The sequence below is a fragment of the Chionomys nivalis genome, chromosome 10, assembly GCF_950005125.1.
Source record: "Chionomys nivalis chromosome 10, mChiNiv1.1, whole genome shotgun sequence".
Classification (NCBI taxonomy): domain Eukaryota; kingdom Metazoa; phylum Chordata; class Mammalia; order Rodentia; family Cricetidae; genus Chionomys; species Chionomys nivalis.
The window spans coordinates 68,993,513-69,013,059 of NC_080095.1; the positions used below are offsets into that span (position 1 = coordinate 68,993,513).

Here is a 19,547-nt window from a genome sequence, read left to right on the forward strand (position 1 = left end):
CCTTTTCACTATTTCTAGCACTTACAAGAATCTTTCACATCACTGATATAGCATAAGGAGTTATTCACAGTTTTTTCTTCCAACGTGGTTCACCCATGTTCCTACAAATCTCATATAACTGATGAGTATGTGAAGTTGTTTCAAGAGATCTTGTCTAATACAACTTGGAAATGATTTTAATATAGTTCTGACTCATTTCTCTTCTTGAATATGGGGCTGAAAAATCCAGTTCCAGTTATTACCAGATGAATGCCTGATGCATTTCAAATTTAAATGCTCAGAGAATGAATCTTCTTTCTCCCCAACTTGCTTCTTTCCTGTCTTCTGTCTCAGTTATCAGCAGCAACATGCCAATTTCTTGAAAACCTTGGAGTCCTTCATGACATCTCTTTTACCCCACTACCTATGAATCTAATTAAGCAGCAAAGACCTTCAGTTCTGCCTCTGAATTAGAAACTATAACTTTTCATTTCTTAGCATCCTCACCACCATCACAACGGTCCTGGAAAGGGAATGACAGTTCTTGTCGCCTATCCAGTGCCTCTGGCTTTATTTCTTTCTCTTATAATTTGTTTCCTGCAAAGCCAGAGCGCTATCTTTGAACGCATGTTAATCACATTGGCTTTCTTCTTGTTATAATCATCCCAGTGGCTCAGCAGTGTCCTGAGCATGAAACAGGAGCAATTTACCATAGCTTTGAAGGGGTGGTTTCTCGCCCCGCCCCCCAGCTTCCTCTCACCCACTTGCATCTCTCTGCTCCTGTGCTTTGAACACGCCAACTGCAGTCCTCTGTTGGGGTCTTTTTTTGTTCCTTATGACTAGAAGGCCATTACCTCAGCTTTTCTTAAGACTGGTCCCTTTCCATCAACCAGGCCTTGGCTCAAATGGAAATACACCAGAAAAATCTTGTTTTCTTCACTGGCTAAAGTATGGAGCCTTTCTCCAGGCTCTTGACTACAGTACTGCCCTTAACCACTAAATTACTGTTACTTATGGCAATTGTTGCGGTTGGAACTAACCTTATTTACTGTCTTACTTTATATGTTCAGTGTAATCTGTTATGTAATAGGTTTCTGACTGTCTTACTTTTATATGTTCAGTGTTCAGTGTAATCTGTTATGTAATGTTATTGACTCTTATTTTTATATGTTCAGTGTTATCTGTTATGGCAAGAACCTAAACGGACTTCATAGGAAGCTGGTGCCAGTTGACTTTGGGACAGAGAAGCCCTCAGTTCAGAGCTGCGACAGAAAACACAGATGTCTCCCATTTGGCCATTATTAGGTAAAACTAGTTAAAGTACCCTGTAAACTTAGGGACACCTCCACTCTGCCCACCCAAACAGTATTCTGTAGCATCAACCTAGAGAGTCTTCTAGAACAGTGAGTGAACACATGTAGTTGGGGATTTCAAGATTCTTTTACTGAGACACAACACAACTCTGTAGAAAACTATCTTCCAATGTCCTGGACCAGAAGAGAAACATTAGTCAAGACCAGACAGAATTAATTAATTAATGCACTGCAAAGAAAAACACGCAAAATGGTTTGTGTCTTCTCATGCATGTAAGAGAACACACTGGGGACGCCAACGTGACAAGGAGGCTTGACAAGATGGAGCCCCTTCGGAATTTATTAAGAATTCTCAGAAGGCGTCTGACAACTATCACTGCTGCTTCTTAAACCAAACAGGGCTCCTGTAAATCTACATACTCAAAGAATCAGGGTGTATGGGCTGGGAAGTACCTCTCTTTGCCCAGCCACCAGTATGATCAGATCAAAATAAGTGCAGACTGACCATTCTGTGGGTGCTGCGGGTGTGGGGCTGGAACCACTCCTAGAAAGCGGGTTTTAGGTTGACAGAAGCAGAGAACAGTTTCCCGAAGAGGCTTCAACACAGGAGTTCAAACACAAAGTAGAAAGCAAGAGCCTTATTCAGACCTTAGTCTTGCCTGCCCTTAAGGAGATGGTGGGTGGAGCAGGTGGGTTGATGCATTAAGATGGACTATTAGAAAAGACACACGGATTTAAATACCTCAGCTACCTCAGCGGACTGGCCGCCTACCCATTAACAAACTCGAGGACTCTCAGAAGGAGTCCCACGTAAGTGGGCTCCGGGCCTGGCGTTCCGGGGTGCACCCAAAGTCGCCTGGCTGGTGGAAGTGCGTAGTGTGGGAGCGCTGGCAAGAGGTGGCCGGGACTGCCCCGAATGGGCGGGTCCGGCGCTCGGGGCTGCAGAGTGGGCCCGAGCCGCTGCAGCGAGGAGGGGGCGGCTCCCCGCCGGGCGGGCTCCGGTTCCCCTTGTCAGCTCGGCGGCGCCGCCCTCGTCCCGCCCCGCCCCGCCGGCGCCGGCCGCGCGGACCCGCCGCGGTCCCCGGAGCGGAGCGCGCCGCGGCGGCTGGAGCTGGGCGCCTCCCCCCTCCCCCCCGCTCTGCGGCGCGCTCGCCCGCTCACTCCGCTCGGCCCGGGCTCCGCTCGGCCATCTTCGCCGCTTCGGCTCCCGCCCTCGCCTGCCCCCGGCCGCTCGCCGACTTTCCCGGAAAGTTTGCTGCCTTCTCTTGGCCGCCGCTGGCAGCGTCGCCGCGTCCCACGTCTGCCAAACTTTGGGGCTCACTCGCGCGATGAGCGCCCCTCCGCTCCTGCGGCCGCCCAGCCCGCTGCTGCCCGCCGCGGCCGCTGTGGCCGCCGCTGCCGCCGCTCTGGTCCCCGGCTCCGGGCCCTCGCCCTTCCCGGCGCCCGGGGCGGCCCCGGCGGGGGGCATCTCGTTCCTTCTGCAGATCGGCCTGAGCCGCGAGCCGGTGCTGCTCCTGCAGGACTCCTCAGGCGACTACAGCCTGGCGCACGTCCGAGAGATGGCTTGTTCCATCGTGGACCAGAAGGTAAGGTGCCCCCGGGCCCGCCAACTTTGCAAGCGGCCTCACCCGCGCCATGCAGCCTGGCGGTGGCCGGGTTGCATGCTCTCACCCCAGGCACCGCTCTTCCTGCCCCGCAGTCCTCCCAGGACTGATCTCCAGCCCTTCTCCGCTGGTACGTCTGCCTCTCTCCTCCTTTACTTCCCTTCCTCCGGTGACAGTTCAAGGAATCTTGCACTTTTCTTCTCGTGCTCGGGCATATTCTTGAGGCTGCCTGGCTGTCCTGACTCTTTGCCCTGGACCAGAGCCTACCTGGTGCTAGATCCGCTTTCCAGCCCCAGAGTTCCCTTGGGCCAGCCCAGTGCATTTTCAGCACCCCTCCCTTCTGCTCCATCCTCCTCTTTGGGCTCTAATTGATGCTGAGGAGTTCCGGTTGTGACCTGGACGCCAGGAATTTCTCACCTGTCAATAGTGCTTTTAAAAAAAGGGGTGACTGAGCAGGCCAGCTGTGAAAACAACCGAGCAGTTGGTGCACCACTACCCAAGTCCTCCCTGAATTGAGTACCACCTCTGTGTGAGCTCAGAAACATTTTCCAACAATAAAACCTGAGATTTACAGTCTTTCTGTAAATCTGGCTTTATTTTCCACGCACCGATCTTGGAAGACTGGAGCAGCGAGGGTCTAGGGTTCCAGGAACAGCCAGTGCTGGCTTTGCTCTTAAGTTTGAGGCTGTGTGGGAACTCTGGATAGCGGCCACCAGACTGTTTGGGGAAAGGCCCATAAAGCTGGGCTAGGCCACCCATCACTGTTTCCAGTGCACTTTTTAATTTAGGTTATCTCTGTAGCCATCCAGAAGGATACTTCATGGAAAGAGGCCATTGAATGTAGGGGGGGAAGGGCCCATGGCGCCACTCTTCACAGTGTGAACAGCCAGGCTTCTGGGGAGGAGAGAGGAGGTACTTAAAAGTGCTGGATTTCAGCCCCTGAGGACTGACTGGCTACTTCTCACCTTTTAATGAATAGCCAAGAGCGAATTTTCTTAAACTGTTTGGAGAGAAGTGCGCTAAAGTTTTTTGAGCAGTATTAATAGTGACTGTGGGCACACAGATCCTAGGGAAGAGCTGGGGAGCCGTCGCTAATCCAGGAAGTGAAAATTCTAGAGGCCAGACTCAAGTAACAGTGAGTGTCTTGAAGTTTTATTAATTAAAAGGAGTGATATTTTATGTCATGTAATTGAACCGCGTGTAGCTTCCTTGAAGTCTAAAAATGGCACTGAGTCCAGCCCCCCTCTTCCTCGAGATTGTGAATAAACACATATTCTAAGCTCTGGCTGTCATACTCTAGCCTTAAATAGTTCCGTTAGGACACTAACTAGTTAATTAAAAATCTCTGTCACAGGAGCATACACACCGCCTATGATGAACTTTCACACAGAGGCCATTAGAATCCATGAAATTGTAACAGTGAATTCTAAATAAAATGAGAGAGTGGGCTAGATTCATATGGACAAACTTTGTTTGACCCACATAAACTCTCCCTCTGTCTCTATCCTTGATGAAGTTTTGAATGGGGGAACAACATGCATGGTTTGAGGGTTTGGGTTGGGATTTTGACTGGACAGTGAATTCCAGTTGACTCAGGGTGCTGCTACCTGGAGATTGTTACCAGTGCCTGGGGAGAGGTGTATGCAAGAGGATCGATGGGATGCAGGAGGCTGGAACATCATCAGTAGGATGTGTAGGGAAGGTTCACTTAGAAGAAAAGCCTTGAGATGATTAGAAACTTACATTGTAAAAAAACTCAGTAATCTTCCCAAGAGAGATAACCATGCCAGGGCATATCTAAAATGCATGTTAGCTGTGTGCAGGGTGTTTTAGAATGGCAAAAATGTTATGGCCGAAAGAAAACTGGAGTCCAGTCAGGAACTGCTTAGCTGTGAGCCAAGATGGTGGGGGTGGGGGGGGAGCTGCAGGAATGCTGGGAAGAGAGGACACCAGTCCCATTGGTGCTTTCTAAGGGGAATCCTGTCTTTATTGTCTTTATTCTGTAGCTTCTTGCCAAAAGAAAAGTTTGAAAAGTTTTTCTGGCCATGATTGTTTTTTTCAAAAATGTTTATGGTAAGGTGAAAGATTTTGAAATGTGAATTTTTATGTTATAGGTATCCAGAATATTATAAGTAAAATATACAAGATAATGGGTCTAGACCATGTGTCTCTTTAGTTACTCTATCATCTATCCATCTAGACATCAATCACCCACTGTCTGTCTTTGTCCTCTATTATCATCTGCTACCCCTTCATCTATTTATATATATCATGTAACTCTCTATCTACCTATATATCATTCGTTATCCATGTATCTTCTATATCGGTTTTGGCATATGTTACTTTCCCAGGCAGAAACAAGACTTAGAGGATTCTGTACTGTGTGGCGGCAGGAGTGGGCAGCCTGATTGCATGGAATAAGGAAGTGTGTGTGTGTGTGTGTGTTTATGTGTGTGTGTGTGGGGGCTTTTGTGCTTTTCCCATCTTTTCTACTATACTTTATGAAGACATTAACTGTGAGAAAGGATGACAGAGAGAGACAGAGAGAAAGAGACACATACAGAAAGAGACAGAGACAGAAATAGAAAGGGAGAATGATGAATGAGAATACTAATATTAAAATAGGTGTTTTGGGTAGGTGGGTTTCAAACCATTTGCAGTTTAGCATTTAGGCTTTTAAAGAGAAGGTTCTCCTGATTTTCATAGTCCTTCCCTCTTATTGCTTCAGTATTAGGAGTATTTTTAATCTAGTCTATGTTCAGGAGCCCCTGAGTACTGCAGAGATGTTCCTAGCTTAATTCATTGGAAGTGTTAACTGACAGTTCAGTAGATTTCAATGGTATTATTCATGGGACCTTCTTTGGGGGAAGAGTTCCTGAGGTGGACAGGGTTAAACAGGAGAGTGGCTGTACCTGAGAAACTTGGCTTGAAGTTCTTATTAATGTGTAGATCTTAACAATATAGTTTTCCCTCAATTTATAGGTTTAGAAAATATCAGATATGTGTTTATTCTTGAAGAAATTAGATGGCAATTCAACAGAAGTTCTTTTAAGGTGTTTGATCCTACTCATTTACTGAGTTATAAAAGTTCCTAATACTTTTTTTTTTTACCTGATGTTTAGTGTAATCTGAGGTGATCTCTTTCTTTGCACGGATGAATGTAGGAATATATAGGATATTATTAGCTCTGTCTTTTTGGGAAGCTGAGGTAAAGTCTGCTTTACAGTGTTTAGTCATTTAATGTCTTCACTTTGCATGTGTATACCATTGTTACTTGGTTATATATAAAGATTTGTTCCTTAATCAGTATGCATGGCTTCTGTCTTCACTGAGACCTTTCTACTTTGTCCTGTCAAAGGAATGTTGACTACATCGAATGAGAAGGAATTATCATGGAACAGGTAGCAACATCTCAGAGGATGACGTAGACTGAATTCATAGCAGGCTGTGTGTGTGCCTACCTTAGCATGCATGCACACACAGGTGTACCCATATACTTTAGCATACATGCAAACACAGGTACACCTGTACACCTTAGCATACATGGACACACAGGTGTACCTGTACACCTTAGTATGTGTGCACACACAGGTGCACCTGTACACCTTATCATGCGTGCACACACAGGTGCACCTGTACACCTTAGCACATGTGCACACACAGGTGCACATGTACATCTTAGCATGCATGCACACACAGGTGCACCTGTACACCTTAGCACGTGTACACACACAGGTGTACCCGTACACCTTAGCACACATGCACACACACAGGTGTGCCTGTACACCTTAGCACGTGTGCACACACAGGTGTGACTGTACACCTTAGTATGTGTGCACACACAGGTATACCCATACACCTTAGCACACATGCACACACATGTGCACCCGTACATCTTAGCATGTGTGTACACACAGGTGCACCATACACTTTAACATGTATGCACACACAGGTGCACTCATACAACTTAGCACACATACACACAGGTGCACCTTTACACCTTAGCATGTGTGCACACACAGGTGCACCCATATACCTTAACACACATGCACACACAGGTGCGCCCATGCACCTTAGCACGTGTGTACACACAGGTGCACCTGTATACCTTATCATACATGCACACACAGGTGTACTCATACACCTTAGCATACATGCACACACATGTGTGCCTGTATACCTTAGCACGTGTGTACACACAGGTGCACCTGTATACCTTAGCATACATGCACACACATGTGTGCCTGTATACCTTAGCATGTGTGTACACACAGGTGCACCCGTACACCTGAGCATGTCTGCATACACAAGTGTACCCATTCACCTTAGCATGTATGTGCACTCAGGTGCACCCATAAACCTTAGCATGTGTGTGCACACAGGTGTGCCTGTATACCTTTGCGTGCATGCGCACACAGGTGTGCCCGAACATTTAGAACTCAAAGGGCATTGAGTGGTGTACAGTACAATTATGTGGCTTCCTGTTCATTTGGGTTTAATATTATTTAAAGGACAACCAGAGCTCCCCTCTTGGATACCCTTACTAGTGTAATAGCATTTGTAAGACATCCGACCTAAGCTTTTACCTTTAGCACTGGTCTTCCCGATGAAGGAAATTAAAGTATGAACTTTTAAGTGGAAAATAGCTACCAGAGTAACAAGGTTAGAGCCTTGGTTTGATAGTAGCATTACTTTGTGTGCCATTGTTTTACATTCTTAATTATATATTGTTTTCTTAACAGTTATGGTGTCCCTTTTAACCCTTATGTTTAATTTTAGCCATTCCACTTGCACACAGATTGAGAAAGCTGGAAGTAATTAGCTGGTGGATCATCCCCGGGTGTGTAGACAACAAAAACCTCTTAAACTAATGAGAATCTTTGGTGTATGTTTTTGTTCTAATTTTATTTTTGGACATAATGTATACTACTAATTTCTGACTTAATGATAACGTGTAGAATTTGGCGTTTTCGTAGGTGACTGTTAAAAAACCATAGTAGCATGCATTTCCAATTTAATGTTTACTTTCAAGCTTAGTAGCTTATGCACCTTGATTTCATTGGGGTTATATAGTATATTGTGACATAAATGTCCTGAATGGGTTAAGTATCCTTTATACGAAAGTCTTGGAACAAGAAGAGTTTGGGACTTTGGGTTCTTCTGGATGTTGTAATATTTATAACATGAATAATGAGATATCTCTGGGATTAGACCCATGCTTACACAGACAATTAATTTTTATTTTATTTATTCTTTTAGTATTTAAAAATTATCTTGACTGTTAGTGATTGCATGGGGACAGGTGTGGAACTCTCTTCTTGTGTCATATTGTTGCTCAAGAAGTGTCAGTCAGAAGATTTTGGATTAGGGATGCTCAGCCTGGGTACACAATGTTTTTGTGTAATGTATACACATGTGCAATGAATTCATACGTAGTTTTGAAGTACATATGAAGAGCTGGTTATTTAGGTCCAGCATCCACATACTGAAGTTTTATACTTTATAATGTGGACTTCAAGATGGAATGTTTCTGTTATATTCTGTCTCACAGCACGAAGCAGTCACTTCGCTTGGTATTTCTGTATTAGTACAAAGATATCTCTCCCAAAGGTATAAACTATGTCTGTCATAGATTTCACAGGAAGAATATTCCTTGAAATTCTGATGTGGAAAACAGAAAGCCATACAGACTTTGTTGGACAGTATATGCATTAATGTAGGCCCTTAGATTCAAGTTCAAGATATTTGAAAGAACACGATTGTAGTGTGTTGAGTGGTGCTGCCTGCATAGATTAGATTAGAAAATTACTCAATTTAAAACTTCCCCTGAAGTACCATACTTAATGGAGGTTAAGTTGTGCTCAGTTTTATGTCACTTGGCACAAGCATTTGGGAAGAAGGACTCTCAAGTGAGAAAATGCCTTCATAAGGTCAGGCTGTAGGCAAACCTATAGGGTATTTTCTTAATTAGTGATTGTTAGGGAGGACCCAGGGGCTCTTCTATAAGAAAGCAGGCTGAGCAAGCCACGAGGGAGGAACAAACTAGTAACCTGTACCTCTCCATGGCCTCTGCATCAGTTCCTGCCTCCAGGTTCCTGTCCTGCTTAAGTTCCTTCCCTAACTGCCTTCTAAGATGGACTGTGATGTGGAAGTGTAAGCTAAAACCTTTTTCTCCACAAGTTGCTTTTGGTCATAGTGCTTCATCATAGTGTGAGAAACTCTATGACACTGGTCTTATCAAACTTAAGTTATGCTGAACTATTAAGGAAGATTCCAAACTTTATTTAGCCAGTCATTATTACTTACCCCCCCCGAGATTATTACGTATAAGTTTTTATCATTTTATGTTTTTTTAAATGAACTTATTAAACACTATAAAATATGTAGGTGTATGACTTTATGGTTATAAGCTCTCTAACATTACTTTGCGTGTGAAGATAATATGTGCAAAGAGTTGAAGTCACTGCCTGGTAAGGATGTGTACAGTAGATGCTACCATCTGTCAATCATCAGAAGTTCCCATTATACACTGTTATCTTGGTAGCAAAAGGAATGTTAAGTAAAGTTGCAGTGTTAATAAGAGCATGCTGTAGGTTTCAGCGATACTATCCTTGGTCTGTTGCAGGGCAAGTATTAGAAGCTGCTGTACTTTGAATGAGCTGCTCACGGCTCATCCTTTCAGAATTCCTCAAAGACTAATGTATTCACACTGTGCATCCAAGTTAAACAAAGCAAGCTGCATTTGCAGGTAAACATAAAGCACCCACATCAAGAAATTGGTACTATAATCCATATCGCATGGCTGAACTCAGATTGCATTAAAGGTAGATAAGATGTAGTCCAGCTGGAGGTGATAAGACAGAGTTTCTGTGTGTAACAACAGATCTGCCTGTCCTGGAACTCACTCTGTAGACTACTAGGCTGGCCTCGAACTCACAAGATCTTCCTGTCTCTGCCTCCTGGGATTAAAGGTGTACACCAGCAAGTCCGGCATAATGTTTGTTTTTAATGTGTTGGGAGTAGTAGGCCCCTTGGTTCACACAAGCGAGTACCACAAATAGAAGTCGAAGTGTGGGATACTGTTAAAGTGCTGACTTACCTTTCGGTCTTGTCAGTGTTATTCTGTAGCTCAGCTGTGAAAACGGGCTTTCATTTTCTTAAAACATTTTTTTCAATGGTACAGGGTGTTACACAATTTAAAACAAAGAGGGCATAATGCCATGGTCTCCTAATGATAGGACTTATAAACTAGGAAGACGATTGGCTCCCTTATAAGCGAAATAGTTCTCATGTATAAAAATATATGAAAAATTTTCCTATAAATCCTTCTGATATTGGCAAATACATTAAAACGGTGTAATGAAATGACCTCTAGATGTTACTTGGCAACAGAAATACCCATATCATGTTTTTTTCTGACTTTACTGGTCTCACATTAAAACCAAAACCAAATTACTAAATAAACAATCTCTTGAATTATGTGGACAACACGTAATTATAGAATATCATGTAGTTTGAATAGATAGAAAGGCAAAAAACAAAACATGATGTAAATGCACTTTACAGAAACAACTAACCTGTCCAGACCACAGTTTCCTCTTTAGAAGTTTCTCCCAAACTTGCAAAAGATTATATTTGGTTGAAGCGAGACAGTTGATACAGCAACTTAACAGTGTTGGCAAATACAGCTTAGATTTTAAAATATGCAATCATTCAGGAATTTTGTTCAACTTATTTTGGTGGAAAAGAGAAAAAAAATGTACCCGTTCCTGGTACGTTGGCATCTGTTCCGACTAAAGCTTTGACTGATGAGGAATTTGCTGAATCTACTGCTTGTATTCAGGCACGATTTCGAGAGTTCCCAAGAGTTTCTCTCCTTAATTGTCGGCGGCCACTTTTTCATGGGTGTCATAAAATGCTTGACAAGAATGAGTGTCACGATGAAGGTGGTAGCGAGAAGCATGAATGTGCATAACAGATTGTCTTTCTGGTAGTGCGAGGCTCCGCAGGCAGTGTTATCCTGTTCACTAAAAAAGCATATACACTATTGTTTGAAACTTTCTAACTTATGTTGGAAATAAAAGTTTCTTATATTTGTGTGTGTATACACATGCATATATATGAGGGCTCTCTCTCTATATATGGGGTACACACACATATCCCTCACTGATTCCACTAGTTGGAAAGATAGTGAGTATTAAATTTTGAGACCACTGAAGCCTGCAATTATCTTAGTTTATTTTGATCATTGTTTTTCTGTACCCAGTGCTCCTACAGTTGCTGAGTTTATAGGGTAACAAGATTGCTTATTTGGATGATATAAATATCTTACTGTCACCTTGGACATTTTCAGTTTCTTTGCTCAGTACCATATGAATTCTGCTTAGGAATTGGCATCCACAAAGGCTTTGTGAGAAAGTATTAACCTTGCTTTTCATGAAGCCCTCAGACAGTTAGAGCTGGGGATGGGTGGTGGGGAGTTGGGAATCAAGTACAGTTAAAAAGGTAGAAATAGGCCAGGTGGTGGTGGTGCAGGCATTTAAGCCCAGCACTTGGGAGGCAGAGGCAGATGGATCTCTGTGAGTTCGAGACCACCCTGGTCTACAAGAGCTAGTTCCAGGATAGGCTCTGAAGCTACAGAGAAACCTTGTCTCGAAAAACCAAAAAGAAAAAAGTAGAAATAAACAGCCTGTATTAAATAGAAAAGACCTGAGAGATGAAACATTGAAGAGTTACCATTTCTTCATTCACCAAGTATTGTAATCTCTGAGCCAGGAAGACCTAGGGTTTCTGATGTTTCAAAAGACATTTATATCTGTGTGTGTGTGTGTGTGTGTGTGAAGAGAGAGAGAGAGAAAGAGAGAGAGAGAGGGAAAGAGGTAGAGAGAGAGAGAAATTTTCTTTGGATTCATGCCTGAGATGATGTTTTTATTCTTATTTCTTTATGAATCTTTATGGAATTTTCAAAGTTGCTTTACTGATTTATGCCAAACCAACAGTGTATGTAGGGCCTGTGTTCACATTCTTACCAATACTTGTCTATCGTGTCTTTTTGGTAGTAGCTATTCCAAACAGGTTTGAGGCAATACAGTTCAGATTTACACTTCCCTGATGGTTAGGTAGTAAATATTTTTTCAATATATTTGTGGATCCACTGTATGTTTTCTTTTGCCCATACTGTGATTTTTAGAGGTGATTTTCTTGTTACTGAGATATGTAAGTTCCTTCTGTGTTTGAATATTAACCCTTCTTTAGGATCTAATCTTTTCTCACTGAGATGACTGATTAGATATCTCTTTAATTGTAGTGCTATCTAATCTGCATCAATTTTTTATTATCCCTTACTTTGCTCTCTCTCTCTCTCTCTCTCTCTCTCTCTCTCTCTCTCTCTCTCTCTCTCTCTCTCTCTCTTTCTCTCTCTCTCTCTGTCACTGATAACCCATTTAGATATTTATTTCTTTTTAGCATTATAGAGCCAGGAGAGCTGGCTCAATTGCCCTTTGGGTCTATTTTTCAGTGTTGCTCTGTAAAATGAACAGAGGAATTGATTGCTGGTGCAGAAGACCAGGCCATTGAAATCCTCGGGAACTATAGCTGTTCCTTCTTGTAGTTGTTACTTAGCTTTCCTTCCAAGCATCAGGCTTCCTTGCATAAAATGGGGGACAGAACCCCACAAAGCCTGTTAGCACCCGGAAGGTATGAACTGAGGTGTGCCTGTAATGCCCCTGATACTCACTGGGAGCTCAGTCAAGCAATATATCATTCCTTTCTTTAAAATGTCCCTGTATTCAATTTTAATAACTTCTCCTTTAGATGTGCTATGATCACATCCTGCTTTACCATATTTTTTCATCTATCAGTGTAAAGCTCCAATTGTGTTTTGTTATTTCTTCTAAGTATATGTTGGAGGGATATGGCAATGTGTGGCACACCTTGGCAGTGGAAACTCACTTCAGGAAAAATAATCACTGAAATAATAGATGGTGAAGGCTCAATTTAAGGAACAGATTTTTAATAGACATCTGGGTATATTTGGGATCTTTTTTACCTAAGTAAGTGGTTATTGCAGAAGTCATATGCCTTCCCAGTGAGAGATCACGTGATGCACTTAGAGATTAATATAAGAGAAACTCTTTAATAGAATAGATGCAGGCTCCTAATAGTACCCAAAGAGGAGCCTGCTGCGCACAGAAGGTTTTACTAACTTATAAACACCGTAGGCTCCTGCATTCCACACACACTGTCATCCTTAAATCTGTCTTAGGTCCAGTTGGGAGAAATTTAAACTGAGACAGACAACTGCAAATTTGACCACTTGGGCAGGTGGGAAATTTGCACAGCAGAAATATTGCCAGAATTATTTCCTAAGTGCATCAATGTTATTCCCTTCAAATAGCTGTTACCAAGGTTCTGTCTTCCCACACGGGTGATTCATGCCTTCCTTGATAAGAGCTCACTTGGAAGACTGAACGATAGGCCGTGACTTAAGTGTGGCTGTCATTCTGGACTGCACCCTTGATAGAGGCATGGACATAATGGCCATCTGGTTGTCACTTTGTTCTGGGTAGACGATTTGGAGAACAATCTTGGTGAATAAACACTAGCAGGAACTTTTTCAGCAACCCCAAAGTTCGGTTATGGTACAGAATTTTCTTTCTTTACTGTTTTTAACAAGTCTGGTAAGTACACTGCTTGTCTTTCAGGTGTCTTGGAGGTCATGCTCTTCTGGCTAAATTCTACTTTGTGCCATTTCATATTTCCTATGCAACTTTATTGGTAGATTCTTCATGGCATCAGTTTATTACTTCAGATCTCCTGCATCATTGTGGCATGAACCAGACGTGGTGACACACACGCCTGTAGTCGCAGCACAACATTTAGGAGGTGGAGGCTAGGGGATCAGAAGTCCAAAGTCATTTCTGCTGCATATAGATTCCATAGTCTGCCTGGGCTAAAAGCCCTGCACAGAAAGAAAGAAAGAAACAAACAAACAAACAAGCAAACAAACAAACCAGAAGCAAGCACAGATGAGAAGAAGTCTGAATATATCAAAACCATGCTTGAGATGTTGTAAACAAAAGTGTGTTTGTGAATCAAGTAAAGACCAATTTTGTTCAAGATCAAATTTAAGTACCATTAATTTAGTTTGCTTTTTATATTTTTTAAATGATTCAAGTTGATATTAATGTATTTTGAAAATATTTATTTTATTTGATGTGTATAACTGCGTGCCTCAGTAAATATATTGTATACTCCGTGTATACAGGAGCCCATAGACGACAGAGGTAGATCCCCTGGAGCTTCATTATTGACAATTGTAAGCCTCCACGTAGCTGCTGGGAACTGAACCTGGGTCTTCAAGAACACCAAGTGCTCTCAACTGCTGAGCTATCACTATGGCCTGTAATAATTTGTATTTGGTTTGAAATTTATTCAGCCACTTTCATCTTAGTGTACATTTTAGACGTTTTTATGAATTAAATTATTTTCAATTGATCATTTAAAAGAATTTTTCTCATTAGGTTAAACTGTCAGTTTTGGATATACCAAAAAGGTAAAGCCTTTTGCTAAGTCATTCTATAAGTCATATTAATTGCATAATGATGGGAGTGACATCGAATCGTTCTCTTAGTTTCAAATGGATGATCATAACTAGAGAAGCAAGGCCTACTTTTCATTTGGCTTAAATTCTGGAGATTTTAACTATTTGAGCTAGTTAATCTATCATTGCTTAAATGTTTATTGAAGAAAAATGTTTCTCAATGTCTTTTATCAATTAAATGCACCCCTTCTTTTAATTGCAGACTATTGGCAATGGTGCCCTGAATGATTACTCAGAAGTTAGCTTTTTCTGCTCTTGGGGAGGACCCATGTCTTATTCCCAGTACCCACACTAGGTGGTTTAATATTGCTTGTAACTCCATCTCTAGGGGCATCTGATATCTATGCCTCTTAGAATACCCACACTTAGATGAACCATCCCCTTGCCCTAAACAATGAAAGGTAGAATAAACCTTTAGGCTGGAGAGATGACTCAGCGTTCTGGAGTGTGTCCTGCTCTTCGAGAGGTCAAAATTGCTCTAGAATACTCACATCCAAGTGCTCAGAACTACCTGTTAGCTCCAGCTCCAGGGAATCCATCTTGCTTCTGGGGACACCAGCACACACATAGCATGTACTCACACAGACAGATACACATATATGTATATAAAGCCTTCATATTATAATAATGACTAGTTTGGAAAAACCATGCCTATTGGTTCAATAATGGCATCAATGTCATGGAAATATCTACTTTCTTTTTTTTTTTTTTGGTTTTTCGAGACAGGGTTTCTCTGTGGCTTTGGAAAACTTTCTTTTTGAGTGGCTATAAATCTCACTTCACGGGTGGTTAAGAAATTATGCCTAGACAGATCATAGGATGGAAAACCTACCACTATTATGCTGTTAAAATAGACATCTTATTAACCTGGCTCCTAATGACTTAATCTTATACCTGTAGATCAATTTCATCTCCCAGACCTCATCTAAGAATTCTCTTTTTGCAGTAGATGGTGATTAACACAGGGACCCATAACTAACCAATGCTGAGAAAGTAAGGTGACTCACCCCAAATGGAAGACATACCACCAACTGCTCTCAGGGTTCAGGGATAACCACAGAAGAGCAGATAGAGGCTGGTGTGGTCACTGACTATAAGGAAACATCAACTTCTGGACACAGCAGATTAGCTATAAATATGAATTTACAAGTATAAAACTACTATAGCTTCATCAGCATACACCAGACCTGTGCAAACCCAAGCCAGTTCAGTTCAGTGAGGAAGGAGAGCAGGGCACATAATGCCTTCCCAAGACTTGTGGCTATTGGCAGTTGTTAGCATTTAGGACAGGGAAAGAAAGTTTCCTTCAAGAAGATAGCCCTGATAAGTTGACCACTGTTGAAATAGGAGCGGCGGCAGGGCTGCGTCCCGCCACCCGGCTAGTTTTACAACCGAAATAATTACATGGAAACTGTATTCTTTTAAACACTGCCTGACCCATTAGTTCCAGCCTCTTATTGGCTAGCTCTTACATATTGATCTAACCCATTTCTAATATTCTGTGTAGCACCACGAGCTGGCTTACCAGGAAAGATCTTAACCTGCGTCTGTCTGGAGTGGAAGAATCATGGCGACTCACTGACTCGGCTTCTTTCTCCCAGCATTCTGTTCTGTCTACTCCGCCTACCTAATTTTCTGTCCTATCGGGGCCAAGCAGTTTTGTTTATTAATTAACCAATGAAAGCAACAGATAAATACAAGACCCACCTCCATCAGACCACTATCCAGTAGAAGAATACATACCCAAGACTACCTGGGGAGCAAATTTGCCTTGAAGGGTTTAAAAGTAAGAAGACACAAAAATGTCTTCTTTTGGGTGGGTAGAGGAGGGGGACAGAAATTTTTAAAAATACAACAACAACAACAAAAAGAAATGGAGAAAGAAAGACCGTAGGCCTGAGTCCTGGAGTCCAGGAGGGATTCTTGGTAGTACCAGGAGTTCTCATTTTCACTAAAATTGGCAGCATCTTTTTCAGAGAATCAGGATGTCATGACCATGCTTGAGAGAGGGTGACCTATCAAGGCCCTGGAACATTTGGCTCAAGACTCGGAGGAATGGGGAGATGCCAGAGTGACTTCTTTGTCATAGAAAGCGGATTATTGGGTAGGACAGGAGACTTCTCAGCATACAGCTAAGAAGTCTGTTCCTTAGTACTGGTTTCTATAAATTCTGAGATGCGAAGGTGATGTTGGTACTTAGCAGCCTAGAAAGGATTGCTCAGCATTCCTGCGGTGGCAAGCTCAACAAAAAACATGGATGGCCAGAAAAGTTGTAATGATTTAGAGATGGTTTATTCCACTTAGACCTTCAGCATAGTGGAACCAGATGTCAAGACCATTTGACCATGAGCGTTGTTTGGAGTGAAACCATGGCCAAAAGCAGGAGTAAGCTGATGTACTTCAGGCTCTAAACAAATTTGGTATTTGCGTGTAAGTCTGAGCAGGTACTCATGGACATGTGTGTGCAGACCAGAGGCTTCCCTCTGCTGTTATTCCTCTGGTACTGTTCACCTTGATTTTGTTTTACATCTATTTATTTATTCTCTCTCTCTTTGTCTCTGTGTCTCTGTCTCTCTCTGTGTCTCTGTCTCTCTCTGTCTCTGTGTCTCTGTATCTGTCTCTCTCTCCGTGTGGGGGCATGCATGCTGTGTCATCTTTCTGGAGGTTAGAGGACAACTTAGAGGAGTTGGTTCTCTTTTCACATTCTGTGAATTCTGACGATGAGACTCTATCAGGCATGGCTGCAAGCATGAATGCCCACAGAGCCATTTTGCTGGCCCACAATTTGTTTTGGAGACCAGGTCTCTCAGTGGGACCCCTGCAGGGTTCCTTGACTAGGCTAACTTGGCTTTCCAAGGAACTTTGAGGATCTACCCATCTCCACCTTCCTAGCACTGTAATTACAAGCATACTCCCCAGTATCTGGCTTTTTAATGATAAGAACCGATACTCTCATCAGTTAAGTTTTGGTGATAATGTTCAGTTGCATTGGTTAACAGCCCCACACCCATTTTGATAGTACAACCCTTAGTGGAATTTCGATAGTAGTGGAACTAAGGGGCAGGGGAAAGAAGTACCTGCAGAACTTCTGTGGATTTTGTCAACAGGATTGGCCCCACTAAGGAATGGGAGAATAACAAGCAGTAGGGGAGCTGGCTGCGAAGTGGCTGGTTACAAACCATCATGCTGTTTTGTAATTTGCTGAGTGTCTTCTGTGTGAGCTCTGAGCAGCTCCACTATGGCTGCCTGGTAGCGATTGAGGGAGCGCTTGTCTCTGGAGCATTGGGTCATAGTTGACAAAGTTCCAGGGCCTCATCTGGAAAATTCCATGGAGTGGCAGAGGACCTTGAGTTAGTGGTTTCTCTCAAGGCACAATGGCCAGCAGAGAGGAGAGCTTCCAGGAACAAAACTTGCCTTTTGTCTGTGGCAGGCTTCTTGATGTTTGTCATTTTCAGTCCTCAGAGCAGAATTCTCTACTGTGATTATTTATCTCCATTTTAACATAAGGCCAGAGATGCTAAATCATTTACCCCAAATTGCACAGCTACTGAGTAGAAACTTGCCTCCTTTCAACCACTAGTCCTCGACTCACTTGGTGGAATATCATAGCTTTGAACAGAAGTCGTGGAATTATCAAGTGGTGTGTATGTGTGTGTGTGCGCGCATTAAATTTTTCTATTATATTGGTTGAAATTGACTTTAAAAGTACTTTAACTTTAGTAATGTGGTATGACATGTATGTTAGTTTCAATTATTTTTAGCCCAGAAAGCTTCTCTCATTTGGAATTCACATCCAAGTTAATGGTCACCTGGAATCCTAGTGACTTTGAAGGTATACCCTACAAGGACATTGAGTGGCAAAACACCTTTGGCACTAATACGGGGCATTAGAAATAGGCTCGCTTTGGGGTGTTAGTGTTTTAGAGAGATGGCTGCCTGGTTTAGAGATCCTCTTCAACTCTAAGGTGTCCTCCAATACATGAAGTTATCCATAGTATATTTGTTTTGTTTGTTTTTAGGTAACCTATCTATGTGCAGTAGAATTAATTTGGAGTGTAGTATCATTACCTAATGATAACAACAACAACAAAAAATACAAAATGTATTTTGTAGATTGTTAATCCTCATCTGTCTTTAAATTGTCAGATGCCACAGTCATTCATCCAAAGGTCCGAAGACACTTTGTGTAAGATCATTAAGTTGTTGCTTCAGAACTCTTCCTTCCAATGAGACGTTGGTACAAGGGTCTTCTGGAATAGGATTAGGGTCGGGCTCTACAGGTCTTCTTGTGGTTCAGGCTAGTAGAAGTAAAACACCTAGGCTGCCAATGGAAATCGATGAAACGAATCATTCTTTTTGCAAGTGTCTTTTTTTGTATGTGAATTTGCATTTGATACCTTGCATTTATCAACAGTGAGTGAACACCTCCTCCACAAACTCCTTTGTACGATCAGTCACAAGCTGGGGATCACCCTTCGTTAATCGTGTCCGTTATTCCGAGTGCAAATTGCCTTATATTCCTTTGAATGTGTATAAGACTAAGACTAGCACTTCCCTTGTAACCTATATGTACGCTCCGCAGGCTGTAGCTGTAGCTACATTGTAGGAAGACGTGATTAGACCTAAATGACGTCCAGAGTTTCATTAGATTCCGTTCTGAGCTTTCCTGCCTTGAAAGAAACTGTACACAGCAAGGGTGCAGTAACTATTGTTTCTTTTTATGGATTTGTTTGTGTGTGGGTATGCTCACAGGCTATGAGCAGTGGAGGTCAGAGGGGTTGAATTCCTTGGGTCTAGAAATATGGGTATCTAATATGGATACTGGGGAACTGAACTCTGGTCCTCGGAAAGGGCAGTTGGAGGGAGTTCTTGACAACCGAGCCATCTTTTCAGCTTGCGCTCGGGACTTTGAAAGCTTCAGTACAATGGGATAAATTACATGAGCACTCATTTTTTGCCATGACCTCATGGAAGTCCTTGGCTAAGCCAAAGCAGCAGGGTGTCTGGCTGTACTAGACTGGATGTGGATGTCCTAGGCACTTTCTAGTG

General features: G+C 42.6%; 1 protein-coding gene across 2 annotated transcripts in view; it reads left to right on the plus strand.

Moving 5' to 3' along the window:
- The first annotated feature begins 2,301 nt into the window (after window positions 1-2,301).
- Prkd1 (protein kinase D1) overlaps window positions 2,302-19,547 on the plus strand; it is a 286,258-nt gene continuing 269,012 nt past the window's right edge. Inside the window, exon 1 of one of the 2 annotated variants that reach the window (XM_057783083.1) lies at window positions 2,302-2,878. In XM_057783083.1, the coding sequence (XP_057639066.1) occupies window positions 2,621-2,878 (258 nt within the window). In that variant the 5' untranslated portion in view covers window positions 2,302-2,620. The remainder of the gene's footprint in view (window positions 2,879-19,547) is intronic. The other variant, XM_057783084.1, reaches the window with a different exon arrangement.